The sequence below is a fragment of the Salmo trutta genome, chromosome 25, assembly GCF_901001165.1.
Source record: "Salmo trutta chromosome 25, fSalTru1.1, whole genome shotgun sequence".
Lineage (NCBI taxonomy): Eukaryota > Metazoa > Chordata > Actinopteri > Salmoniformes > Salmonidae > Salmo > Salmo trutta.
This window is the reverse complement of record NC_042981.1, coordinates 2,751,373-2,779,234: the sequence shown is the minus strand read 5'-3', so window position 1 is coordinate 2,779,234 and position 27,862 is coordinate 2,751,373. Positions and strand designations below refer to the sequence as shown.

Here is a 27,862-nt window from a genome sequence, read left to right as displayed (position 1 = left end):
TTGGTGGTGCACATGTAGCCTATAGCCTGTTTAAGAGAAACGTAATCACTGAATATTGTAAGAGCTTTCATTGTCTGCTTATAAGCCCCCTTTATTTATCCCGCGGTTATGACTTGGTGTAACGGGAGAATACTGTAAGAACGGCCCATGTTCTGAATTTTGACACTGTACATTTCAAAAGTGCTGAACAAATAGTGATATTGACTACGTCCGTCCTGGCTCGCTCATTGATGTCTTAATCGAAATTACGGATTGCCTCTTATCCGCTTGTCGTCCCCTTATGCCATAGTTTGTACATATCAATTGTCAGTAGAAACCACATTTGTTTAAACAAGTCAGCCATAGCAGCTATGTTTCTTTCAAAGGCAGTAAATGAAACTGAGCTAACTATTTCGCTGCCAGAAAAGGCTTTGCTGGTAGTAAGGCGTAGCAGTGGTAAGGATTCACTCCATGGTGCTGAAAAGAAAGCTCTGCTGTTGGGACAGCTTTATGTAGAGGCCATAACAGTTTGCGGGCACCGTTCGTCAACGTTATAGTGTAAATAATGTGTTGTATTGTGTAATGGCTTTGCTGGCATGTACCTAAAAAAAACAACTTATTTTTCGTTTGCCCACCAAGACTGACATGCTAAAATCGCCACTGTTTGTGTGTGTGTGGGGGGGGTTGTCAACACATGCGTTGCGTGGCTATCAACAAACACCCGCCATATCCAATCCATTGTTTTGCTAGCTAGCTAGCCTTGTTTAGGATGGAGCCTTGCCCTAAACATGGCTCTGTTCACAACTAGCTAACTGGTTTGGCGGAAAAAGTAGCTAGCCAACGTAGCTACTTCAGACACAAATGTAAGTATTTTGCTACTTTGTATAGATATATATGTGAGGTTAGCTACTAACTACGTAACGTTAGCTAGCTACTGTTAGCTAAAATATGTATATATCAAACTAGCGAACATTAGCTAACGTTACTTCTATCTAGCAAGGAAACAAACGCACTATTGTCACCGCAGGTCTTCAAACTGACACAAAACTCTTCTAATTTAAGTTATAACTGTGTGTGTAGCTAAACTCATGTACATTTTTGCAAGAATACCTGTGAATATCTTGTTTACTAGGCGCAAATTCATCCACTTCCCGTGTTGTCGCTGTATGGACCCGGTTTGCCCCTTCCAGATGCGGACCGGGATGTGTTCCCGAACATCAGCGCCTGAAGATAACCACAGATACAACAATGACACAGATATTTCACCGGATGTATACATTTGAAGCATCCGCTTGGCATTTCCTTGTCACTACCAAATATGGCTACTACCAAAAAATCAGTGGGGAGAAGATTAAACGAGATGGATGTTGTCCAACGTTCTACACATTTTCTCATCGATTAAATATTTAATCTCAATACAGTTTTCTGTTCCCAAAATTAAAATATGTTACGACAGACTTTACCCGGTTAGACTTAAAAACAAAAAATGCATTGTTTAGAAGGGTTGCGAAAGCGAATTGCGTTATTGCACACGCGCACTTCGCAGAGTAGGCGTTCCCTAACGGAAATATGCAAATACATGCTACAACGCACCAATAGATTCTCGCTAAATCATGCTTGGCTCCGCCCATTCTCCTTGCTTGTTCTATGGGGCAGAACTTTTTGTTTCCGTTTGAAACGACAGGCTGTGGGTTATCTTGGTTTAGTTATAAAAAATCTTTGGTTTTACTCAGCCCAAAATCTGTCCATGAAAACAAACTCACGAAGTGTGGATTTTTTTGTATTGAAGTCAACGAGAGAGAGTGTCGAAATTGGTCAGCAAAAAAAATGTAATTGCTCATTTACTATGTGAGGCTTATTTGATCGAATATAATTGAGAATATATCAAAAAAGTGCAACATCCAGAACTCTCAGTTTTACAATTATTTACAAGTAAGAAGCTATCTTACTAAAGCAATGGAACTTAATAAAACGCTTAGTCCTTTAATTAAACATATAACAAAGACCTATAACCAAGTAAATGCTAAGAATGTGCTGGGGGACATATACAAAAATATCCAAGAAGAAACAAAATATGAGAATATTATAGTGGTAACTAATTGGGTAGGTGGGCTGCAAATAGTAATAACCAAAGAGGACTGGGAAGACATATCAAGAAACACGTCCAAGACAACCAACTCTCTACTCTGGAGGTAATATTCTTAGAAAACTCCTATAATACAATCAAAATACAACTGTGACATCACACCAAGTTGCTAGCGTTACTGTAGGGAGAGCAGAGCTAACCATACTCACATATTATATTCCTGCCCAGTCCTCAAATCATTTCTGTTTTGAAGTATACAAAGTATTGGATGATACTTTCAAACGTTCGGCATTCTCTAAATCCAGAACACAAACTCTCGGTGAGAACCCCTCATGCACTGTTCCTCTACTCTGATATAAATACCTCTTCTGAATTCTGAGAAAAACAGTATTTAAACTGATAACTAGAAAGAAACTGGCTTACAACAACTGGGACCACAAATAACCAATTGGAAAGAAACAATTAATGGAAAATATAGTATGGAAATGATAACTCATAGAATGACTATTTGAGACACGATCGTGGAACGGACGTTATATTATGAAATATATATATAGGCCCTAACAGGCGATAACATGTACATGTTATAAACGGACGGGTGTGGGTGGAAAATGTGTGTGTGTGTGTGTGTATGCATGAGTGGGTGCGTATCTGCGTGTGTGTGTGTGCATGGATGTGTCAATGTAGATAGGGGATGCCAGGATGCCAATACAACACTAGGAGATTTAACCATCAAAATAATAAATACATAAATTAAAACACTACAGATGCATGTCCAATGGAAAACAAAGGATCCATTCAGAAAGTATTCTGACCCCTTGACTTTTTCCACATTTTGTTATGTTTCAGCCTTGTTCTAAAATTGATTCAATTGTTTTTTCCCCCATCAATCTACATACAATACCCCATAATGACATCACAATACCCCATAATAACCAAGCTGTCATCAAGGTAACGGGGTGGCTACTTTGAAGAATCTCAAATATAAAATATATTCTGATTTGTTTAACACTTTTTTTTGCTTACTACATGATTCCATATGTGTTATTTCATAGTTTTGATGTCTTCACTATTATTCTACAATGTAGAAAATAGTAAAACAAATAAAGAAAAACCCTGGAATGAGTAGCTGTATCAAAACATTTGACTGGTTCTTTATATATAATTTATAAATCCAAAAATAGATGTATCATCTCCAGATTGCCCCTTTAAGTCTATCAGGAGTGAGTTTCATCATGTGTCCATTAGGCCTATGGATTTATTTGTTTTATCAGCATGAATTAGATTGATCAATAAAAGCCCCACTTTTATTGCGTAGGCTGGGATCCCACACTATGCAGCTGTTGGAAGAGCACATTTTTCACTGACTGTCCACTGGTTCCAAAAACAATGATTTCATAGGCAGCTTAAACTTCTTGAATTCAACCATTATTGGGTTCAAATACACATTCAGATTTGTGATCAGCCACAAAAACCTCAATCAGTAAGGCGCAAATAGCTAAATGGGAGAGCAACAGTGTGATTCACATCAATGCGCTATGTAGATATTAATAATAAGTGATATCCGTATCGCTGTAGACTACAACACTGCTGTCATCCTTTACCTCCAAGCGTTTATTCAAATTGGATAATCTTTGGATGCTGACAGCAGTCTCACCATTGGAAGACATAGCTTGGACTGTAGCCTACAAAAACCTATTCCAGCTCTTTTCCCGCGATCCATCAAACACATTTGGTGGGTCATCATAGTGGTCTCTGATTGGTGGTCATCATTTGGTGTGTCATCATTTAGTGGTCTCTGATTGGTGGTTATCATTTGGTGTGTCATCGTAGTGGTCTCTGATTGGTGGTCAGACTCGCTCAGGTGGAACAAACTTAAACTTGCGCCTTTTTTCAATGCTGATTTGAATGTCATTGAGAAAACGGAGAATAGTGTCAAAATATTTTTAGCAAAAATCCTCTCAGTTTAAAAATAATCCTCGAAGTAATCATCTAGTTTTTCAAAAGTATCTGTAATCTGATTACAATATTTTGTTGGTAACGTAACGGATTACAGTTAACAACATGTAACGGATTACATGTAATCTGTTACTCCCCAACCCAGGGTACTGATGGGATTTATGCTGCAGTAGTTTATGTGCCGGGGGGCTAGGGTCAGTCTGTTTCATCTGGAGTATTCTCTTGTCTTATCCGGTGTCCTGTGTGAATTTAAATATGCTCTCTCTAATTCTCTCTTTCTCTCTTTCTTTCTTTCTCTCGGAGGACCTGAGCCCTAGGACCATGCCTCGGGACTACCTGGCATGATGACTCCTTGCTGTACCCAGTCCACCTGGCCATGCTGCTGCTCTAGTTTCAACTGTTCTGCCTGCGGCTACGGAACCCTGACCTGTTCACCGGACGTGCTTGTTGCACCCTCGACAACTACTATGATTATTATTATTTGACCATGCTGGTCATTTATGAACATTTTAACATCTTGACCATGTTCTGTTATAATATCCACCCGGCACAGCCAGAAGAGGACTGGCCACCCCTCATAGCCTGGTTCCTCTCTAGGTTTCTTCTTAGGTTTTTGGCCTTTCTAGGGAGTTTTTCCTAGGGAGTTTTTCCTAGCCACCGTGCCTCTTTCACATGCATTGCTTGCTGTTTGGGGTTTTAGGCTGGGTTTCTGTACAGCACTTTGAGATTTCAGCTGATATACGAAGGGCTATATAAATAAATTTGATTTGATTGAAGCCACCGGTCGGCCATATTGGTACTCTCCAGTAGGATCAGTCCTCCATAGAAATAAATGGAATTCCGAATTATTTCAATAAAACATTTTCAAGAACTAAATTACATGTTTTTAATTACAGTCGTGGCCAAAAGTTTTGAGAATGACACAAATATTAATTTCCACAAAGTTTGCTGCTTCGTTGTCTTTAGATATTTTTATCAGATGTTACTATGGAATACTGAAGTATAATTACAAGCATTTCATAAGTGTCAAAGGCTTTTATTGACTATTACATGAAGTTGATGCCTTCCCTGTGGCTCAGTTGGTAGAGCATGGTGTTTGCAATGCCAGGGTTGTGGGTTCGATTCCCACGGGGGGCCAGTACAAAAAAAAATGCATTGAAATGAAATGGATGCATTCACTACTGTAAGTCGCTCTGGATAAGAGTGTCTGCTAAATGACTAAAATGTAAATGTAAAATGATGCAAAGAGTCAATATTTGCAGTGTTGACCCTTCTTTTTCAAGACCTCTGCAATCCGCCCTGGCATGTTGTCAATTAACTTCTGGGCCCCATCCTGACTGATGGCAGCCCATTCTTGCATAATCAATGCTTGGAGTTTGTCAGAATTTGTGGGGTTTTGTTTGTCCACCCGCCTCTTGAGGATTGACCACAAGTTCTCAATGGGATTAAGGTCTGGGGAGTTTCCTGGCCATGGCCCCAAAATATCGATGTTTTGTTCCCCGAGCCACTTAGTTATCACTTTTGCCTTATGGCAAGGTGCTCCATCATGCTAGAAAAGGCTTTGTTCGTCACCAAACTGTTCCTGGATGGTTGGGAGAAGTTGCTCTCGGAGGATGTGTTGGTACCATTCTTTATTCATTGCTGTGTTCTTAGGCAAAATTGTGAGTGAGCCCACTCCCTTGGCTGAGAAGCAACCCCACACATGAATGGTCTCAGGATGCTTTACTGTTGGCATGACACAGGACTGATGGTAGCGCTCACCTTGTCTTCTCCGGACAAGCTTTTTTCCGGATGCCCCAAACAATCGGAAAGGGGATTCATCAGAGAAAGTGACTTTACCCCAGTCCTCAGCAGTCCAATCCCTGTACCTTTTGCAGAATATCAGTCTGTCTCTGATGTTTTTCCTGGAGAGAAGTGGCTTCTTTGCTGCCCTTCTTGACACCAGGCCATCCTCCAAAAGTCTTCGCCTCACTGTGCGTGCAGATGCACTCACACCTGCCTGCTGCCATTCCTGAGCAAGCTCTGTACTGGTGGTGCCCCGATCCCGCAGCTGAATCAACTTTAGGAGACGGTCCTGGCGCTTGCTGGACTTTCTTGGGTGCCCTGAAGCCTTCTTCACAACAATTGAACCACTCTCCTTGAAGTTCTTCATTATCCGATAAATGGTTGATTTAGGTGCAATCTTACTGGCAGCAATATCCTTGCCTGTGAAGCCCTTTTTGTGCAAAGCAATGATGACGGTGCGTGTTTCCTTGCAGGTAACCATGGTTGATAGAGGAAGAACAATGATTCCAAGCACCACCCTCCTTTTGAAGCTTCCAGTCTGTTATTTGAACTCAATCAGCATGACAGAGTGATCTCCAGCCTTGTCCTTGTCAACACTCACACCTGTGTTAACGAGAGAATCACTGACATGATGTCAGCTGGTCCTTTTGTGGCAGGGCTGAAATGCAGTGGAAATGTTTTTGGGTGATTCAATTCATTTGCATGGCAAAGAGGGACTTTGCAATTAATTGCAATTCATCTGATCACTCTTCATAACATTCTTGACTATATGCGAATTGCCATCATACAAACTGAGGCAGCAGACTTTGTGAAAATTAATATTTGTGTCATTCTCCAAAGTTTTGGCCACGACTGTATGTATTAAGGTGTCTGTAATAGAAGAAATGTGGCAAAGATAAACGTAGACATTCATAAATGGATTTCTAAAGATTCCTAAATACTTGTTACAATGGTGGGGGAGTTCCAAGATGGAGGCACGGTGGCTTCAACAGTGCCCCCCCCCAATAGTCATCTAGTATATACTGTATATAAATCATTCGTTAACCAACAACTGACTGCTTATGAATGAAGGCCATAACGTTGATGTAGGTACAGTTGCAGGTATGTTTTGCGGATTATTATAGTGGATTCGGTAGCACATGGTCATAGAAAGTGACTAAACACAATCAATTGCACAGCAAATGGTTTTATTTCACAGTAAAAAGCTCTACACAATTTCAAGTAAATCCCAGGTCCTTGTTGATCAGTCCAGTTTTTCCAAGATGTGTAAATAACGTAGAAAGCAACAAGCAGGATGAGGTGGTATTCGTAAATATTCGCCTAGTGTGTAGAAGCAAAGAAAACAGTAGTAGACTATTACTCTGGGTTCAGTAGCAGTCAGTTGTTCAGTCGTATGAGTCCGTTGTTCAGCCGTATGAGTCCGTTGTTCAGCCATATGAGTCCGTTGTTCAGCCGTATGAGTCCGTTGTTCAGCCGTATGAGTCAGTTGTTCAGCCGTATGAGTCCGTTGTTCAGCCGTATGAGTCCGTTGTTCAGCCGTATGAGTCCGTTGTTCAGCCGTATGAGTCCGTTGTTCAGCCGTATGAGTCAGTTGTTCGGCCGTATGAGTCCGTTGTTCGGCCGTATGAGTCCGTTGTTCAGCCGTATGAGTCCGTTGTTCAGCCGTATGAGTCCGTTGTTCAGTCGTATGAGTCCGTTGTTCAGCCGCATGAGTCCGTTGTTCAGTCGTATGAGTCCGTTGTTCAGCCGTATGAGTCCGTTGTTCAGCCGTATGAGTCAGTTGTTCAGCCGTATGAGTCAGTTGTTCAGCCGTATGAGTCCATTGTTCAGTCGTATGAGTCCGTTGTTCAGCCGTATGAGTCAGTTGTTCGGCCGTATGAGTCAGTTGTTTGGCCGTATGAGTCCGTTGTTCAGCCATATGAGTCCGTTGTTCAGCCGTATGAGTCAGTTGCTCAGCCGTACGAGTCAGTTGTTTAGTCGTATGAGTCCGTTGTTCGGCCGTATGAGTCAGTTGTGTGTCCGTACGAGTCTGTTGTTCAGCCGTACGAGTCGGTTGTTCAGACATACGAGTCCGTTGTTCAGCCGTATTAGTCAGTTGTTCAGCCGTATGAGTCCGTTGTTCAGCCGTATGAGTCCGTTGTTCAGCAGTATGAGTCCGTTGTTCAGCCGTATGAGTCAGTTGTTCAGTCGTATGAGTCAGTTGTTCAGTCGTATGAGTCAGTTGTTCAGTCGTATGAGTCAGTTGTTCAGCCGTATGAGTCCGTTGTTCAGCCGTATGAGTCCATTGTTCAGCCGTATGAGTCTGTTGTTCAGTCGTATGAGTTCGTTGTTCAGTCGTATGAGTCTGTTGTTCAGCCGTATGAGTCAGTTGTTCAGTTGTATGAGTCATCCAGTGAGATTGACTCCTTCGTTCTAGATTCACCCATTCTTTGTAAAAAAAAAATAAAAAAGGAAACAAACAACGGAAAAACAAACAAATAAGCAATTGCATCATGGTCCACATTTGGTAAGCATTACTCATTGTTCCCTTTACATTTTTTTAATATACAGTATATACATCAAATATCCAGTAATTTAGAGGTGATAAGATACTTAAGAATTGAAGTTATTCTAAAAAAAAAAAATTTTAAACACGTTTTAAAACATCTCGCTGCTCAATTGAAACTCAGATTTTAAGAATGTTACGGAAGGTAAACTGAGGAAGTTCCCTTTGGCTTAAAGTTCATGTCAGTTGTTGATGGTATCAGAAACAACTTTCATAACATTCATAAATACATTTTACAATCCTATTTCCACAGTCACATTTTGAAATGCTACATATGACTTATGTTATAAAGAAACCAAAAAAAAATCATTGTGAATTTGACCTTTTAGTTGAGTTGTCTAAAATCATATACGTTACAATCTCATCAATACTTAAAAAACATACGAAATCTGATGTGATGATCCCAAAACAACATTTAAAAAAAAACGGCTGCCCATAACCTAGGGCAATATATGCAGTTCAAAGCAAGTGTCTCATTGAATGGTTGAAAGAAGTTCGTTGACGGGGAGAAAAAAAAAAAAAGTTATTCTCCTATTCTATTAATATCAGTATTAGTTACTGTGTATCTCTGAGAGGATGTGGTCAGCTCCCTGTTTCTGTTCCTCAGATGCCTCTTACGAATTTTGATGACCCATTTCACACTAAAACTGGCAAAGTTAGCAGCCTTGAACAGAGCCATGAACACACCGCACAGGATGGCCACGGTGTTCCACGGATTGGCTGTCACAATCTGTGGAGGAAACACGGGGCAAATATTTCACTGTTAGCGATAGGCTTATTCCACAGAGCTGAGATAGGAGAAAGAACTGCACGAGCAGAGTAGAATAAGAGAAACTAGAATAAAACAGAATATAGAAAAAAAATTGAACAGATACTATGATAATGTGATACTATGAATGTGTTCGCTTACATCTCTGACTTCTTGTACAAAGGGATCCCTCCATTCAAACGCGACAAAGAAAAGCTGAATGGCTTTTTGCTCTGATACTGGCCTCTTGTCATTATATTTGACCACACTGGACTGACAAGAACAGACAACTTTGTTATAACTTCGTCATGAGGTAGAAAACATGTTGTACTCAATTAGGGGGACAAAATAATGACAACTACAACTAGGAAACATGTCAAGGAAAATGTCTTTTTTTTTGTGTAACATGTTGTATGTTTTCTGCTAAAGTAGATACTAAAATTAATAATTTTGCTAATCTTATAAAAAAAAATAGACAACATTTTAAGGAAATCTGAATGTTTACAAACGATATTACTGACCTCTTGCCGGAACTCCATGGATTCGTTTTTCTTCCCAGACGTCTTGACCAGTGACATCTTGACCCAGGTCCTGAAGCCTCCAGAGAACGTTACCATGGAGTAGTTCTTCTCACAGTCCTGCATGAACCCTGATTTATCCACGCTATAACAGGAGGTACAGGGCAAAAATGGTTGTTGTTATACGCACATATCATTACACTGAGGTTTCACTATATTACACTCTAAACCAGGGATTTTAAAACTCTATTACTCTAAACCAGGGATTTAAAACTCTATTACTCTAAACCAGGGATTTTAAAACTTTATTACTCTAAACCAGGGATTTAAAACTATATTACTCTAAACCAGGGATTTAAAACTCTATTACTCTAAACCAGGGATTTTAAACTCTATTACTCTAAACCAGGGATTTTAAACTCTATTACTCTAAACCAGGGATTTTAAAACTCTATTCCACTCTAAACCAGGGATTTAAAACTCTATTCCACTATAAACCAGGGATTTAAAACTCTATTACTCTAAACCAGGGATTTTAAACTCTATTACTCTAAACCAGGGATTTAAAACTATTCCTCTAAACCAGGGATTTTAAACTCTATTACTCTAAACCAGGGATTTAAAACTATTCCTCTAAACCAGGGATTTTAAACTCTATTACTCTAAACCAGGGATTTTAAACTCCATTCCTAGAGGGCTGAGTTTGTGCTGGTGTTTGTTATTCATGCCCAATCAAGACCTAGATAAGAGGAGGTGAGAGGAGTTCCTAACTAATCAATTACCTTAATTGATCTATCAAGTACAAGGGGGAGTGAAAAAACCTGCAGACACTCGGCCCTCCAGGGATTAAGTTTGAAACCTGCGCTCTAAACGAACAAACTGGGCCAGTGATTACCTTCTGGACAGGTCGTTGTATTAAACTGGGCCAGTGCATTACCTTCTGGACAGGTCGTTGTATTAAACTGGGCCAGTGATTTACCTTCTGGACAGGTCGTTGTATTAAACTGGGCCAGTGCATTACCTTCTGGACAGGTCGTTGTATTAAACTGGACCAGTGCTTTACCTTCTGGACAGGTCGTTGTATTAAACTGGGCCAGTGCTTTACCTTCTGGACAGGTCGTTGTATTAAACTGGGCCAGTGCTTTACCTTCTGGACAGGTCGTTGTATTAAACTGGGCCAGTGCTTTACCTTCTGGACAGGTCGTTGTATTAAACTGGGCCAGTGCATTACCTTCTGGACAGGTCGTTGTATTAAACTGGGCCAGTGCATTACCTTCTGGACAGGTCGTTGTATTAAACTGGGCCAGTGCTTTACCTTCTGGACAGGTCGTTGTATTAAACTGGGCAGTGCTTTACCTTCTGGACAGGTCGTTGTATTAAACTGGGCCAGTGCATTACCTTCTGGACAGGTCGTTGTATTAAACTGGGCCAGTGCTTTACCTTCTGGACAGGTCGTTGTATTAAACTGGGCCAGTGCTTTACCTTCTGGACAGGTCGTTGTATTAAACTGGGCCAGTGCATTACCTTCTGGACAGGTCGTTGTATTTGTCGAAGAGCATGTATGTGATGGCACTAAAATCCTCTTCTGTCTCGTTCTGACTGAACTGCAGGAAGATCAACTCTCTGTTTCTGACATCTGTTGGACCGCTGACCACCAAGGCTTGCTTCTACAACAACCAGGAGAGGAATTAATGTATTAAATGAATGACTGAATGGCTGACTGAACCAACCAACCAACCAATCTCAGAAACCCAGAACTAAAATACTGCATAACTCCGTCAAATACCATTATGTTACGTACCCTGTCCATGAGAGATTAATAAGCAATCAACCAACCGACCAATCAACCAACCGACCAATCAACCAAACAATCAACCAACCGACCAATCAACCAACCAACCGACCAATCAACCAACCAATAAACCAACCAATCAACCAATCAACCAATCACCGACCAATCAACCAACCGACCAACCAATCAACCAACCAATCAACCAACCAATCAACCGACCAATCAACCAACTAATCAACCGACCAATCAACCAATCGACCAACCGACCAATCAACCAATCATCCAAGCAAGCAACCAATGAATGAATGAAAATGCTTAGAAGAAATGTTGCCGTGTTCTATTTATAGACGTGTTGTTGTCACCACAGTGTGGTTGGTGTAGGGACTCTATAATAGTATGGTTGTCACCACGGTGTGGTTGGTGTAGGGGCCAGTGTAGGTCACTTCCTCCATGACACAGTCTCCTGGCTGGGGCTTCCCTGGGGTGACCAGCGGTGGGATGTGGGCGTGGAAGTGGTGTTTACAGCTCAGCAGCTGAGCTGTACCAGGGTACAGGGCGATGCCTGCTCACAAACAAGGACAAGAAAATAAAAGTTTCATCAAGAAAACTAAGAATTAAATCAAATTGAACTTGTTCTCTCAAAAAAAAGATAAATATAAGCATTATATTCTGTTAAAAAAAAAAAGTATGTTTAAAAAACTATATTCTCTCTGATCAGTATTGTAAAAAATAAAACCTGTTTAATTGAGACCTTTATTAAACACTGATCGCTGATCTAGGGTCAGTTTTTGTACCCCCCCACACACACTAATGTTTAAGGTTAGGATTGAGGAAGGCTGTTCCTAGATCTGTACTTAGGAGCAGGTCCACCAACCTGGGGGAGAAAAGACATCCACCTCCTTGTATGTGACAGACATGACAGGGTGACTGAGCTTCTCCATGAAGTCCGTGATGGTTTGATAGGCCAGGAATACGGCCACAGCAGTCAGCACCAGGTAGATGAACAGCAGCAAGACAGTGAACACGTTCTTCAGACAGGCCTTGTTGAATAATGTCAATGGATTGCTGTTCACTATGTCTTCCTCTGGAATAATAAGGTAAATAAAGGCCAACATGATAAAATGATAATTAAATGGTAAGGAAAGATTGTTAATCAATACATGAATTACATATTATAGGTAATAAAATAGAGATAATATGAATATTACAGTAGTCTTTACAATGTTATTTTTGGGGAATATACTATAATAGGATAGAACAGACTATAATAGGATAGAATAGACTAGACTATAATAGAATATTATATAATAGACTATAATAGGATAGAATATAATAGACTATAATAGACTAGAATATAATAGACTATAATAGACTATAATAGACTATAATAGACTAGAATATACTAGACTATAATAGACTATAACAGACTATAATAGGATAGAATATAATAGACTATAATAGGATAGAATATAATAGACTATAATAGGATAGAATATAATAGACTATAATAGGATAGAATATAATAGACTATAATAGGATAGAATATACTAGACTAGACTATAATAGGATAGAATATAATAGACTATAATAGGATAGAATATAATAGACTATAATAGGATAGAATATAATAGACTATAATAGGATAGAATATAATAGACTATAATAGGATAGAATATAATAGACTATAATAGGATAGAATATAATAGACTATAATAGGATAGAATATAATAGACTATAATAGACTATAATAGGATAGAATATAATAGAATAGAATAGAATAGAATATAATAGACTATAATAGGATAGAATATAATAGACTATAATAGACTATAATAGGATAGAATATAATAGACTATAATAGGATAGAATATAATAGACTATAATAGGATAGAATATAATAGACTATAATAGGATAGAATATAATAGACTATAATAGGATAGAATATAATAGACTATAATAGAATAGAATAGAATAGAATATAATAGACTATAATAGGATAGAATATAATAGACTATAATAGACTATAATAGACTATAATAGGATAGAATATAATAGACTATAATAGGATAGAATATAATAGACTATAATAGGATAGAATATAATAGACTATAATAGGATAGAATATACTAGACTAGACTATAATAGGATAGAATATAATAGACTATAATAGGATAGAATATAATAGACTATAATAGGATAGAATATAATAGACTATAATAGGATAGAATATAATAGACTATAATAGGATAGAATATAATAGACTATAATAGGATAGAATAGAATAGACTATAATAGGATAGAATATAATAGACTATAATAGGATAGAATATAATAGACTATAATAGGATAGAATATAATAGACTAGACTATAATAGGATAGAATATAATAGACTATAATAGGATAGAATAGACTAGACTATAATAGACTATAATAGGATAGAATATAATAGACTATAATAGACTATAATAGGATAGAATATAATAGACTATAATAGAATAGAATATAATAGACTATAATAGGATAGAATATAATAGACTATAATAGGATAGAATATAATAGACTATAATAGGATAGAATATACTAGACTATAATAGGATAGAGTATAATAGACTATAATAGGATAGAATATAATAGACTATAATAGGATAGAATATAATAGACTATAATAGACTATAATAGGATAGAATATAATAGACTATAATAGGATAGAATATAATAGACTATAATAGGATAGAATATAATAGACTATAATAGGATAGAATATACTAGACTATAATAGGATAGAATATAATAGACTATAATAGGATAGAATATAATAGACTATAATAGGATAGAATATACTAGACTAGACTATAATAGGATAGAATATAATAGACTATAATAGGATAGAATATAATAGACTATAATAGGATAGAATATAATAGACTATAATAGGATAGAATATAATAGACTATAATAGGATAGAATATAATAGACTATAATAGAATAGACTATAATAGAATAGAATAGAATATAATAGACTATAATAGGATAGAATATAATAGACTATAATAGACTATAATAGACTATAATAGGATAGAATATAATAGACTATAATAGGATAGAATATAATAGACTATAATAGGATAGAATATAATAGACTATAATAGGATAGAATAGAATAGACTATAATAGGATAGAATATAATAGACTATAATAGGATAGAATATAATAGACTATAATAGACTATAATAGGTTAGAATATAATAGACTATAATAGGATAGAATATAATAGACTATAATAGGATAGAATATAATAGACTAGACTATAATAGGATAGAATATAATAGACTATAATAGGATAGAATAGACTAGACTATAATAGACTATAATAGGATAGAATATAATAGACTATAATAGACTATAATAGGATAGAATATAATAGACTATAATAGAATAGAATATAATAGACTATAATAGGATAGAATATAATAGACTATAATAGGATAGAATATAATAGACTATAATAGGATAGAATATACTAGACTATAATAGGATAGAGTATAATAGACTATAATAGGATAGAATATAATAGACTATAATAGAATAGAATATAATAGACTATAATAGACTATAATAGGATAGAATATATGACCGATATAGGATAGAATATAATAGACATAAATAGGATAGAATATAATAGACTATAATAGGTAGATATACTATAATAGGATAGAATATAATAGACTATAATAGGATAGAATATAATAGACTATAATAGGATAGAATATAATAGACTATAATAGGATAGAATATAATAGACTATAATAGGATAGAATATAATAGACTATAATAGGATAGAATATAATAGACTATAATAGGATAGAATATACTAGACTATAATAGGATAGAATATAATAGACTATAATAGGATAGAATATAATAGACTATAATAGGATAGAATATAATAGACTATAATAGGATAGAATATACTAGACTAGACTATAATAGGATAGAATATAATAGACTATAATAGGATAGGATATAATAGACTATAATAGGATATAATATAATATACTAGACTATAATAGGATAGAATATAATAGACTATAATAGGATAGAATATAATAGACTATAATAGGATAGAATATAATAGGATAGAATATAATAGACTATAATAGACTATAATAGGATAGAATAGAATATAAAATACAATTGATTATAGTAATAAAAAAAAAAATAGAACCTGGTAGAACACTAGCAATGGATTCTTCTGGCTCCTCCAGGCCACCGTTGGCACCGTCATTGTCTTGGTAGAAGTCTGGGGTTTGAAGTTCTTCCTCGTCATTGAACTGTATCAAATACGGTACAGATTTATATTATTAATGGTTGATTTAACACAAAGTATCAGTGTATATAAAGTACACAGTGTCTTCCACTTTCAGATCAGGTAGATCTGTAGACTTCCAAGTACCCTACTGTAATTGTAAAAGCAAACGTCTTAAAAGTCAGCTGTAAGTCACATGATATTGTTTCTATACGAGGATCACCTCCTAGAGAAGTCCCAATGTTTTTCCCCCCAACTTCCTGAAAAGTGATCGATCAATACAGATAGATACGATTGTAAAGTAATTGATAATAATATGAAATCAATAATGAATTAAAATCCGTCAGTGGCCATAACAGAACTTACTTCGTGGTATGACCGGGAGGTCTCCTTCTGAAGCATTCTGATTCGTCTTCAAAGAATACTTCGATTTACTATATAGTTCATTAAAACTCCGGATATTATAAATGATCCATTTTTATTCTTAATATAATATTCTCATCGTGTGGCTCTCACTTAGGTAGAGATATTAAACCGGTGGATTCGTTCATGCGTAGTTAAAGCAGTAAAAAAACACATATATTCTACTACGAGCACTGGCGATGTCGTCACTTTCCTATGGTAATGAGGAAACTTTCAAAATAAAAGCCCGCATTGCAAAACATTGCAAGGTGGATAACTCATTAAAAAGATATTACATTTTAATTAATGTCGAATTTTATTGTGCTTATAAACAAATGCAAGAAGGAATTTATCTAAAAAATAACAAAAAAGAGTTAAATGTTATTTTAAGACCATGTTGCCAATATTGGGCTTATATTGAAAAACAAATGTTTCTTTGTGGCAATGTAAAAATGGGGTCTGTAAAGTCTATATATGGTGTCATTTCATTTCATCAAGTGCTCAGCATATGTGGGAACTCCTTCAAGACTGTTGGAAAATCATTCCAGGTGAAGCTGGTTGAGAGAATGTGTGCAAAGCTGTCATCAAGGCAATGGGTGGCTACTTTGAAGAATCTAAAATGTTAAATATATTTTGATTTGTTTAACACTTTTTTGTTTACTACATGATTCCATATGTGTTATTTCATAGTGTTGATGTCTTCACTATTATTCTACAATGTAGAAAATATTAAAAAATAAAGAAAACCCTTGAATGAGTAGGTGTGTCCAAACTTTTGACTGGTACTGTAAGTATTCAGACCCTTTGCTATGAGGCTCGAAATTGAGCTCAGGTGCATCCTGTTTCCATTGATCATCCTTGAGATGTTTCTACAACTTGATTGGAGTCCACCTGTGGTAAATTCAATTGATTTGATATGATTTGGAAAGGCACAGACCTGTCTATACAAGGTCCCACAGTTGACAGTGCATGTCAGAGCAAAAACCAAGCAATGAAGTCAAAGGAATTGTCCGTAGAGCTCCAAGACAGGATTGTGTAGAGGCACAAATCTGGGGAAGGGTACCAAAACATTTCTGAAGCATTGAAGGTCCACAAGAACACAGTGTCCTCCATCATTCTTAAATGGAAGAAGTTTGGAACCACCAAGACTCTTCCTAGAGCTGGCCGCTCGGCCAAACTGAGCAATCGGGGAAGAAGGGCCTTGGTCAGGGAGGTGACCAAGAACCCAATGGTCACTCTGATAGAGCTCCAGAGTTCCTCTGTAGGGATAGGAAAACCTTCCAGAAGGACAACCATCTCTGCAGCACTCCACCAATCAGGCCTTTATGGTAGAGTGGACAGACGGAAGCCACTCCTCAGTAAAAGGCACATGACAGCCCACTTGGAGTTTGCCAAAAGGCACCTAAATACTCTCAGACCATGAGAAACAAGATTCTCTAGTCTGATGAAACCAAGATTGAACTCTTTGGCCTGAATGCCAAGCGTCAAGTCTGGAGGAAACCTGGCACCATCCCTTCGGTGAAGCATGGTGGTGGCAGCATCATGCTGTGGGGATGTTTTTCAGCGGCAGGGACTGGGAGACTAGTCAGGATCGAGGCAAAGATGAACAGAGCAAAGTACAGAGATCCTTGATAAAAACCTGCTCCAGAGAGCTATGGACCTCAGACTAGGACGAAGGTTCACCTTCCAACAGGACAACAGCCCTAAGCTGTTTAAACACACTGTGTTTGTCTATTGTTGTGACTTAGATGAAGATCAGATCAAATTTGATGACCAATTTATGCAGAAATCCAGGTCATTCCAAAGGGTTCACATACTTTTTCTTGCCACTGTATGTAAATAAGGTATTTCTGTTTTAAATGTTTATTACATTTGCTAAAATGTAAAAAACAGTTTTCGCTTTTTCATTATGGGCTATTGTGTATAGACTGATGAGGGGAAAAGTTTGGAGCTACCTGATAATTAATTGCACCCCCTTGGTGTCCCAGGTCTAAATCAGGTCCTGATTTGAGGGGAACAAATGTAAAAACACATTGGAACTGGCTTAAGAGCACTACACAATAGTTTTCAACATATTTTTACATGTTTTATTTTATTTCACCTTTATTTAACCAGGTAGGCTAGTTTAGAACAAGTTCTCATTTACAACTGCGACCTGGCCAAGATAAAGCACAGCAGTGCGACACAAAACAACAACACAGAGTTACACATGGAATAAACAAGGGTACCAATATTGGTGTAAACTTTCTAAAGAAATCTTAGTATAAATAATACTATATATATTTAAGTTACTTACTTATAAACAAAGTTATTACATTTAAGTTAATTATCAATACAAATTAAAAAATGTCTAAAGGTGTTTGTAATGCTGTGAAAAAAATGGTTGTACTGCACTAGAGTGGTTCCCAAACGGTTTCGCTCGGGGGAACATCATTGGAGAACATCTACCCAATTTCGAAATTGCACCTTGTGCCCTATTCTAATATTACAACCTCTGCACTAGATTAAAATAAATAAATAACGATATTCCCAAAGTTTAGTACGTCTTTGTAGAGGGACTCTTATTTTGAGGAAAGAAAATCCGCGACGGTGTTGCCAGTATTATATCCTACTGCCAGGAGAACACGGTAATCTATTTTTCTCGTCTATTGGTAGAGGAGTGGTAGGCATTGCCCTTAACTGTTTAACTGATGACAGGGCACTTTTATCAGTTTTATTTTTCCCCCTCTCGGTAACTGTTTATTGGATTTTGTGGAAGTGTTAACTGGTCCCAGAACAGTTTTAAGAGAGGTAACCAATTTGACCCGACTATCACATGCACACAGCACTGTCAGCCGCCGGCAGCATCAGAAACCACATGATCCATCTACTAAACGTTAAGGAAAATCTAATATTTATCTAGGGACATGGATTAACTTTACCTTAAACTTTCATTTCACTTTCTTCTCTAGTAGCCTACTTGTGTTCACGGACTCATTTCTTTGTTTCTTAGGGCAGTTAGAGCGACAGAGACAAAACCGGAACTAGGAAGCAAATGATCTCCTTAGAAGAGGACATCGGAATTATTATTATTTATTAATGTTGTTGAGACTTATATAGCCAGGCAACCATGGTAACACCAGTGCAACTTTTTATCACATTTGTCCTTCTCGTGTTGAGTTTGGCAGACGATGTTAAACTAAAACACAAACCAGCCTCAAAACCTGTCCGACTGTTCACAGAGGAAGATTTAAAAATGCACGACGGGAGTGAGGTAACGACTTGTTTATTATATAGGTCTGTGGGTAGGCTAGCTCTGGTCCACGGCGTTAGGTCGCGTCCCTTCACTAGTTGTAGCGGAGGAACACGCACTAACGCCATGGACCAGAGCTATGGGTGTAACTAACCCGTGATCTTCACTACAGCAGGACTAGTCTACAGCAGGACTAGTCTATAGTAGGTTAATGGTAGTATGAATAGCTCGTCTTGGTATATGTAAATGTTATGGACTATCAGCGTGAGGGTGGGGTCAGCCAACACAATGACATCGTTTTCTTTATCACTGATAATGCTAATTGATCTAAAAAAAATAAAAGTCATAATGTAACTGTTGCTGTGTTTTAGGAAGGGCATCCCATTTACATGGCCATAAAAGGAGTGGTGTTTGATGTAACCAAGGGGAAAGGTAAATACACAAAGTGTTGGGGTGATAAGTTATCTGACTCCACAGACTGCTAGTGTGGCGTGATGATGATGATGATGATGATGACGTCCCAATGATATCACAGTAGTTCAGGACAGTATAAAGAGACAAGATAAAGTTATGTGTCAATGCTGAATGAATGATCCTTCGCAATTAGAGGTCGACCGAGTATTATTTTTCAACGCCGATACCAATTATTGGAGGACCAAAATAAGCCTATACCTATTAGTCGGCCGATTTATTTTTATTTTTATATATATATAAATAAAAATACTAAATGAACAATGAACCTTTTTATTTTAACTTAATATATTACATAAATAAAATCTATTTAGTCTCAAATAAATAATGAAACATGTTCAATTTGGTTTTTAAATAATTCAAAAAACACTGTTGGAGAAGAAAGTAAAAGTGCAATATGTGCCATGTAAAAAAGCTAACGTTTAAGTTCCTTGCTCAGAACATATGAAAGCTGGTGGTTCAATATTCCCAGTTAAGAAGTTCTAGGTTGTAGTTATAATAGGAATTATGACGCTTCGACTATTTCTCTCTATACCATTTGTATTTCATATACCTTTGACTATTGGATGTTCTAATAGGTACTTCAGTATTGCCAGCCTAATCTCGGGAGTTGATAGGCTTGAAGTCATGAACAGCGCTGTGCCTCAAGCATTGCTAAGAGCTGCTGGCAAACGCAGTAAGGTTTGAATGAACGCTTACGAGCCTGCTGCTGCCTACCACCGCTCAGTCAGACTGTTCTATCAAATATCAAATCATAGACTTAATTATAATAAAGACACAGAAATACGAGCCTTTGGTCAGTAATATGGTAAAATCCGGAAACTATAATTTCGAAAAACAAAACGTTTATTCTTTCAGTGAAATATGGAACCGTTACGTATTTTATCTAACGGGTGGCATCCATAAGTCTAAATATTCCTGTTACATTGCACAACCTTCAATGTTATGTCATAATTATGTAAAATACTGGCAAATTAATGACGGTCTTTGTTAGGAAGAAACACAGTTTCCCAACGAGCCAGGCGACCCAAACTGTTACATATACCCTGACTCTGCTTACACTGAACGCAAGAGAAGTGACACAATTTCCCTAGTTAATATTGCCTGCTAACATGAATTTAAGAAAGGCATTGATGTTTATGGTTAGGTACATTTGTGCAACGATTGTGCTTTTTTCTCGAATGCGCTTTTGTTAAATCATCACCCGTTAGGTGAAGTAGGCTGTGATTCGATGATAAATTAACAGCCACCGCATTGATTATATGCAACGCAGGACAAGCTAGTTAACCTAGTAATATCATCAACCATGTGTAGTTAACTAGTGATTATGTGAAGATTGATAGTTTTTTTTATAAGTTTAATGCTAGCTAGCAACTTAACTTGGCTCCTTGCTGTACTCGCATAACAGGTAGTCAGCCTGCCACGCAGTCTCCTCGAGGATTGCAATGTAATCGGCAATAATCGGCGTCCAAACAGGCAGATTACCGATTGTCATGAAAACTTGAAATCGGCCCTAATTAATCATGCCGATTAATCGGTCGACCTCTATTCACAGTCACTGGTATCTACATAGGAGGCTGTGTAATTACCAGGGTTGGGGTCGATTCCATTTCAATTGCAGTCAATTCATAAAGTTAACCAAATTCCAATTCCACATTTTTCTACTTGAAAACCCATTGAAGAGAATTGGAATTCGAGTTTGAATTTCAGTGTACTTCCTGAATTGTCTGGAATTTAAATAGAATTGACTCCAATCCTGGTAATTACATTGGAAATAACAAGATAGATAACAGGGGAAGAGGGTAAGGGGGTTTCGATGTGAGGCCCACACAAACTGCAAATATGTAACAGCTGTAAGTACTGAGGAGCTGTTATTACAGTGGGACTAATACAGTTTATCATTGTAGAGTTCTATGGGAAAGATGGACCATACAATGCCTTGGTTGGAAAGGACTGCACAAGGGCTGTGGCCAAAATGTCCCTTGAGCCAGCTGATCTGACTTCTGACACTGTGAGTAAAGGACAAGAAAACAAACGGTTGGGCTGGGGAAGTGGTGCAGTATCATAAAGGGGAAGTGGTGCAGCATCATGAAGGGGAAGTGGTGCAGCATCATGAAGGGGAAGTGGTGCAGCGTCATGAAGGGGAAGGGGTGCAGCATCATAAAGGGGAAGTGGTGCAGTATCATGAAGGGGAAGGGGTGCAGCATCATAAAGGGGTGCAGCGTCATGAAGGGGAAGTGGTGCAGCATCATGAAGGGGAAGGGGTGCAGCATCATGAAGGGGAAGGGGTGCAGCATCATGAAGGGGAAGGGGTGCAGCATCATGATGGGGAAGTGGTGCAGCATCATGAAGGGGAAGGGGTGCAGCATCATGAAGGGGAAGGGGTGCAGCATCATGAAGGGGAAGTGGTGCAGCGTCATGAAGGGGAAGGGGTACAGCGTCATGAAGGGGTGCAGCGTCATGAAGGGGAAGGGGTGCAGTATCATGAAGGGGTGCAGCATCATAAAGGGGAAGGGGTGCAGCGTCATGAAGGGGAAGGGGTGCAGCGTCATGAAGGGGAAGGGGTGCAGCGTCATGAAGGGGAAGGGGTGCAGCGTCATGAAGGGGAAGGGGTGCAGCATCATGAAGGGGAAGGGGTGCAGCATCATGAAGGGGAAGGGGTGCAGCGTCATGAAGGGGTGCAGCGTCATGAAGGGGAAGGGGTGCAGCGTCATAAAGGGGTGCAGCATCATAAAGGGGAAGGGGTGCAGCATCATGAAGGGGTGCAGCATCATAAAGGGGAAGGGGTGCAGCGTCATAAAGGGGAAGGGGTGCAGCGTCATGAAGGGGAAGGGGTGCAGCATCATGAAGGGGAAGGGGTGCAGCGTCATGAAGGGGTGCAGCGTCATGAAGGGGAAGGGGTGCAGCGTCATAAAGGGGTGCAGCATCATAAAGGGGAAGGGGTGCAGCATCATGAAGGGGTGCAGCATCATAAAGGGGAAGGGGTGCAGCGTCATAAAGGGGAAGGGGTGCAGCGTCATGAAGGGGAAGGGGTGCAGCATCATAAAGGGGTGCAGCGTCATGAAGGGGTGCAGCGTCATGAAGGGGAAGGGGTGCAGCGTCATAAAGGGGAAGGGGTGCAGCGTCATAAAGGGGAAGGGGTGCAGCGTCATGAAGGGGAAGGGGTGCAGCGTCATGAAGGGGAAGGGGTGCAGCGTCATAAAGGGGAAGGGGTGCAGCGTCATGAAGGGGAAGGGGTGCAGCGTCATGAAGGGGAAGGGGTGCAGCGTCATGAAGGGGAAGGGGTGCAGCGTCATGAAGGGGAAGGGGTGCAGCATCATGAAGGGGAAGGGGTGCAGCATCATGAAGGGGAAGGGGTGCAGCGTCATGAAGGGGAAGGGGTGCAGCATCATGAAGGGGAAGGGGTGCAGCATCATGAAGGGGAAGGGGTGCAGCGTCATGAAGGGGTGCAGCGTCATGAAGGGGAAGGGGTGCAGCGTCATAAAGGGGTGCAGCATCATAAAGGGGAAGGGGTGCAGCATCATGAAGGGGTGCAGCATCATAAAGGGGAAGGGGTGCAGCGTCATAAAGGGGAAGGGGTGCAGCGTCATGAAGGGGAAGGGGTGCAGCATCATAAAGGGGTGCAGCGTCATGAAGGGGTGCAGCGTCATGAAGGGGAAGGGGTGCAGCGTCATAAAGGGGTGCAGCGTCATGAAGGGGTGCAGTATCATGAAGGGGAAGTGGTGCAGCGTCATAAAGGGGTGCAGCATCATGAAGGGGAAGTGGTGCAGTATCATGAAGGGGTGCAGCGTCATAAAGGGGAAGGGGTGCAGCATCATGAAGGGGAAGGGGTGCAGCGTCATGAAGGGGAAGGGGTGCAGTATCATGAAGGGGTGCAGCATCATGAAGGGGAAGTGGTGCAGTATCATGAAGGGGTGCAGCGTCATAAAGGGGAAGGGGTGCAGCATCATGAAGGGGAAGGGGTGCAGCATCATGAAGGGGAAGTGGTGCAGCATCATGAAGGGGAAGGGGTGCAGCGTCATAAAGGGGAAGGGGTGCAGCATCATGAAGGGGAAGGGGTGCAGCATCATGAAGGGGAAGGGGTGCAGCGTCATGAAGGGGTGCAGCATCATGAAGGGGAAGGGGTGCAGCATCATGAAGGGGAAGGGGTGCAGCATCATGAAGGGGAAGGGGTGCAGCATCATGAAGGGGAAGGGGTGCAGCGTCATGAAGGGGAAGGGGTGCAGCATCATGAAGGGGAAGTGGTGCAGCATCATGAAGGGGAAGGGGTGCAGCATCATGAAGGGGAAGTGGTGCAGCATCATGAAGGGGAAGGGGTGCAGCATCATGAAGGGGAAGGGGTGCAGCATCATGAAGGGGAAGGGGTGCAGCATCATGAAGGGGAAGGGGTGCAGCATCATAAAGGGGTGCAGCGTCATGAAGGGGAAGGGGTGCAGCGTCATGAAGGGGAAGGGGTGCAGCGTCATGAAGGGGAAGGGGTGCAGTATCATGAAGGGGAAGGGGTGCAGCGTCATGAAGGGGAAGGGGTGCAGCATCATGAAGGGGAAGGGGTGCAGCGTCATGAAGGGGAAGGGGTGCAGCATCATGAAGGGGAAGGGGTGCAGCATCATAAAGGGGTGCAGCATCATGAAGGGGAAGGGGTGCAGCATCATAAAGGGGTGCAGCGTCATGAAGGGGAAGGGGTGCAGCATCATGAAGGGGAAGGGGTGCAGCATCATAAAGGGGTACAGCGTCATGAAGGGGAAGGGGTGCAGCATCATGAAGGGGAAGGGGTGCAGCATCATGAAGGGGAAGGGGTACAGTATCATGAAGGGGAAGTGGTGCAGCATCATGAAGGGGAAGGGGTGCAGCGTCATAAAGGGGAAGGGGTGCAGCGTCATAAAGGGGAAGGGGTGCAGTATCATGAAGGGGAAGGGGTGCAGCGTCATAAAGGGGAAGGGGTACAGTATCATGAAGGGGAAGTGGTGCAGCATCATGAAGGGGAAGGGGTGCAGCGTCATGAAGGGGAAGGGGTGCAGTATCATGAAGGGGAAGGGGTGCAGCGTCATGAAGGGGAAGGGGTGCAGCATCATGAAGGGGAAGGGGTGCAGCGTCATGAAGGGGAAGGGGTGCAGCATCATGAAGGGGAAGGGGTGCAGCATCATAAAGGGGTGCAGCATCATGAAGGGGAAGGGGTGCAGCATCATAAAGGGGTGCAGCGTCATGAAGGGGAAGGGGTGCAGCATCATGAAGGGGAAGGGGTGCAGCATCATAAAGGGGTACAGCGTCATGAAGGGGAAGGGGTGCAGCATCATGAAGGGGAAGGGGTGCAGCATCATGAAGGGGAAGGGGTACAGTATCATGAAGGGGAAGTGGTGCAGCATCATGAAGGGGAAGGGGTGCAGCGTCATAAAGGGGAAGGGGTGCAGCGTCATAAAGGGGAAGGGGTGCAGTATCATGAAGGGGAAGGGGTGCAGCGTCATAAAAGGGGAAGGGGTACAGTATCATGAAGGGGAAGTGGTGCAGCATCATGAAGGGGAAGGGGTGCAGCGTCATGAAGGGGAAGGGGTGCAGCATCATGAAGGGGAAGGGGTGCAGTATCATGAAGGGGAAGGGGTGCAGCATCATGAAGGGGAAGGGGTGCAGCGTCATGAAGGGGAAGGGGTGCAGCATCATGAAGGGGAAGGGGTGCAGCGTCATGAAGGGAAGGGGTGCAGCATCATAAAGGGGAAGGGGTGCAGTATCATAAAGGGGTGCAGCGTCATGAAGGGGAAGGGGTGCAGCATCATGAAGGGGAAGGGGTGCAGCATCATAAAGGGGAAGGGGTGCAGTATCATAAAGGGGTGCAGCGTCATGAAGGGGAAGGGGTGCAGCATCATGAAGGGGAAGGGGTGCAGTATCATAAAGGGGTGCAGCGTCATGAAGGGGAAGGGGTGCAGCATCATAAAGGGGAAGGGGTGCAGCGTCATAAAGGGGTGCAGCATCATGAAGGGGAAGGGGTGCAGCATCATGAAGGGGAAGGGGTGCAGCATCATGAAGGGGAAGGGGTGCAGCATCATAAAGGGGAAGTGGTGCAGCATCATGAAGGGGAAGGGGTGCAGCATCATGAAGGGGAAGGGGTGCAGCATCATGAAGGGGAAGGGGTGCAGCATCATAAAGGGGAAGGGGTGCAGTATCATGAAGGGGAAGGGGTGCAGCATCATAAAGGGGAAGGGGTGCAGCATCATAAAGGGGAAGGGGTGCAGTATCATGAAGGGGAAGGGGTGCAGTATCATGAAGGGGAAGGGGTGCAGCATCATAAAGGGGAAGGGGTGCAGTATCAAAGGGGTGCAGCGTCATGAAGGGGAAGGGGTGCAGTATCATGAAGGGGAAGGGGTGCAGTATCATGAAGGGGTGCAGCATCATGAAGGGGAAGGGGTGCAGCGTCATGAAGGGGAAGGGGTGCAGCATCATAAAGGGGAAGGGGTGCAGTATCATGAAGGGGTGCAGCATCATAAAGGGGAAGGGGTGCAGCGTCATGAAGGGGAAGGGGTGCAGCGTCATGAAGGGGAAGGGGTGCAGTATCATGAAGGGGTGCAGCATCATAAAGGGGAAGGGGTGCAGTATCATAAAGGGGTGCAGCATCATAAAGGGGAAGGGGTGCAGCGTCATAAAGGGGAAGGGGTGCAGCGTCATAAAGGGGAAGGGGTGCAGCATCATAAAGGGGAAGGGGTGCAGCGTCATGAAGGGGTGCAGCATCATAAAGGGGAAGGGGTGCAGCATCATAAAGGGGAAGGGGTGCAGCATCATAAAGGGGAAGGGGTGCAGCATCATGAAGGGGAAGGGGTGCAGCGTCATGAAGGGGAAGGGGTGCAGTATCATGAAGGGGAAGGGGTGCAGCGTCCTAAAGGGGAAGGGGTGCAGTATCATGAAGGGGAAGGGGTGCAGCGTCCTAAAGGGGAAGGGGTGCAGCGTCCTAAAGGGGACAGTTAAATGGATGGCTGGACAAGGTAAAAATGTCTGTAGTAGATGGCATGGCTAGGTAACTGTTGACATGAAACTTAACTAGAGTTTTAATCCCGGTGTTGAGCTTGTGCGTAGCAGGCAGCTAATTCTTATATGACATGTTTGTAGAATGTTAAGTCCCCTCGTTGACTGAGGTGATTGGAACTATAGCATCAAGGTGATAATGGCTAGAGTCGACGTTGCTTGTTTTTGCTGTTCTCCAAAACTGCATTTTTTTTTGTTTTTCAATTGTGTTGAAATGCAGTAAATATTTTTTTTAAAAATGTAAATCCTTGGGGGGGGGATGATGCCCCTGCTCTGGTCTGCAAAGAACCTGTGTAGATGTTTAACTCCCATCGAACCCTTTTTGGTTCTTCAGAAAAGGTTCCACAAAGAACCCATAGAAAACCCATTTTTTCCCCCGTTAGTATTCTCTTAGTAATGAAATGGGTGTCTCTTGTTCTTTTTCTTCCTCCTCTCTTTCAGACGGGCCTTACTGAAGAGCAGCTCCAATCCCTTGAGAGTGTATTTGAGGGCACGTACAAGACAAAGTACCCTATTGTAGGCTACACCGCCATACGCATCCTCAACCAGGATGGTAGCCCCAATGAGGACTTCAAACCAGAAGACCAACCTCACTTTAACATGAGAGACGAGTTCTAATCCAAATTAGTTTTTTTTATTTTATTTTATTTTAATTATTTTTTTGCTCTGATATATTTTGGTACGCCAAAACCTTTTGAGACCATAAAGATTCAATACAGTGTGATCCTCAATTTGCTCATGATTGCATACATTAAGCTCATGATTGAAAAATGATTATGAATTCCCAGTCAGAACAATTTGATAGGACGGCATGTCTGGATGTTCTCTGATGAAGCCCAATAAAGGGTGGCCTTACCAAGAGATAAGCAGCCATGTGTTTCAGCTGTAATTTCTTTACTTTTATTTGGAGACCATATTTATATCTTTAAAAAAGAGGTGTACTTTAAGATATCCATTGTATGTTGACGTCAATAAAAACATGGAATGTTTGTTACTATGTTGTTAGTCAAATAAACTTTATAAAATGTA

At 40.8% G+C, this 27,862-nt stretch overlaps 4 protein-coding genes across 8 annotated transcripts in view; 1 reads left to right on the top strand and 3 right to left on the bottom strand.

Annotated features, from left to right (window-relative positions):
- znf106a (zinc finger protein 106a) overlaps window positions 1-1,197 on the bottom strand; it is a 44,713-nt gene extending 43,516 nt beyond the window's left edge. For all 3 annotated transcript variants that reach the window (XM_029712609.1, XM_029712610.1, XM_029712611.1), the window contains exon 1: window positions 1,090-1,197. The gene's annotated coding sequence lies outside the window, so the exon portion shown is untranslated. The remainder of the gene's footprint in view (window positions 1-1,089) is intronic.
- Window positions 1,198-6,979: 5,782 nt separating this feature from the next.
- Window positions 6,980-8,359, bottom strand: LOC115161842 (zinc finger protein 84). The gene is made up of 2 exons (XM_029712654.1): window positions 7,252-8,359; window positions 6,980-7,188 (listed from the first exon to the last, which is right to left on the bottom strand). The coding sequence occupies exons 1-2, from the start codon at window positions 8,328-8,330 to the stop codon at window positions 7,053-7,055; spliced, it is 1,215 nt and encodes a 404-aa protein (XP_029568514.1). The 5' UTR covers window positions 8,331-8,359; the 3' UTR covers window positions 6,980-7,052.
- Window positions 8,238-16,349, bottom strand: pacc1 (proton activated chloride channel 1). The gene is made up of 8 exons (XM_029712657.1): window positions 16,087-16,349; window positions 15,640-15,745; window positions 12,287-12,496; window positions 11,820-11,974; window positions 11,145-11,287; window positions 9,624-9,765; window positions 9,265-9,375; window positions 8,238-9,084 (listed from the first exon to the last, which is right to left on the bottom strand). Exons 1-8 carry the CDS (start codon window positions 16,120-16,122, stop codon window positions 8,878-8,880), a joined length of 1,110 nt encoding a protein of 369 aa, XP_029568517.1. The 5' UTR covers window positions 16,123-16,349; the 3' UTR covers window positions 8,238-8,877.
- A 2,347-nt stretch (window positions 16,350-18,696) lies between these two features.
- nenf (neudesin neurotrophic factor) lies at window positions 18,697-27,862 on the top strand. 3 transcript variants are annotated; one of them, XM_029712665.1, is made up of 5 exons: window positions 18,697-18,749; window positions 19,115-19,375; window positions 19,726-19,786; window positions 21,733-21,836; window positions 27,275-27,862. In XM_029712665.1, the coding sequence occupies exons 2-5, from the start codon at window positions 19,232-19,234 to the stop codon at window positions 27,449-27,451; spliced, it is 486 nt and encodes a 161-aa protein (XP_029568525.1). In that variant the 5' UTR covers window positions 18,697-18,749; window positions 19,115-19,231; the 3' UTR covers window positions 27,452-27,862. The 3 variants fall into 3 exon arrangements, with proteins under 3 accessions (XP_029568525.1, XP_029568522.1, XP_029568524.1); XM_029712662.1 differs by lacking the exon at window positions 18,697-18,749 and adding an exon at window positions 18,756-18,912; XM_029712664.1 differs by lacking the exon at window positions 18,697-18,749 and adding an exon at window positions 18,907-18,997.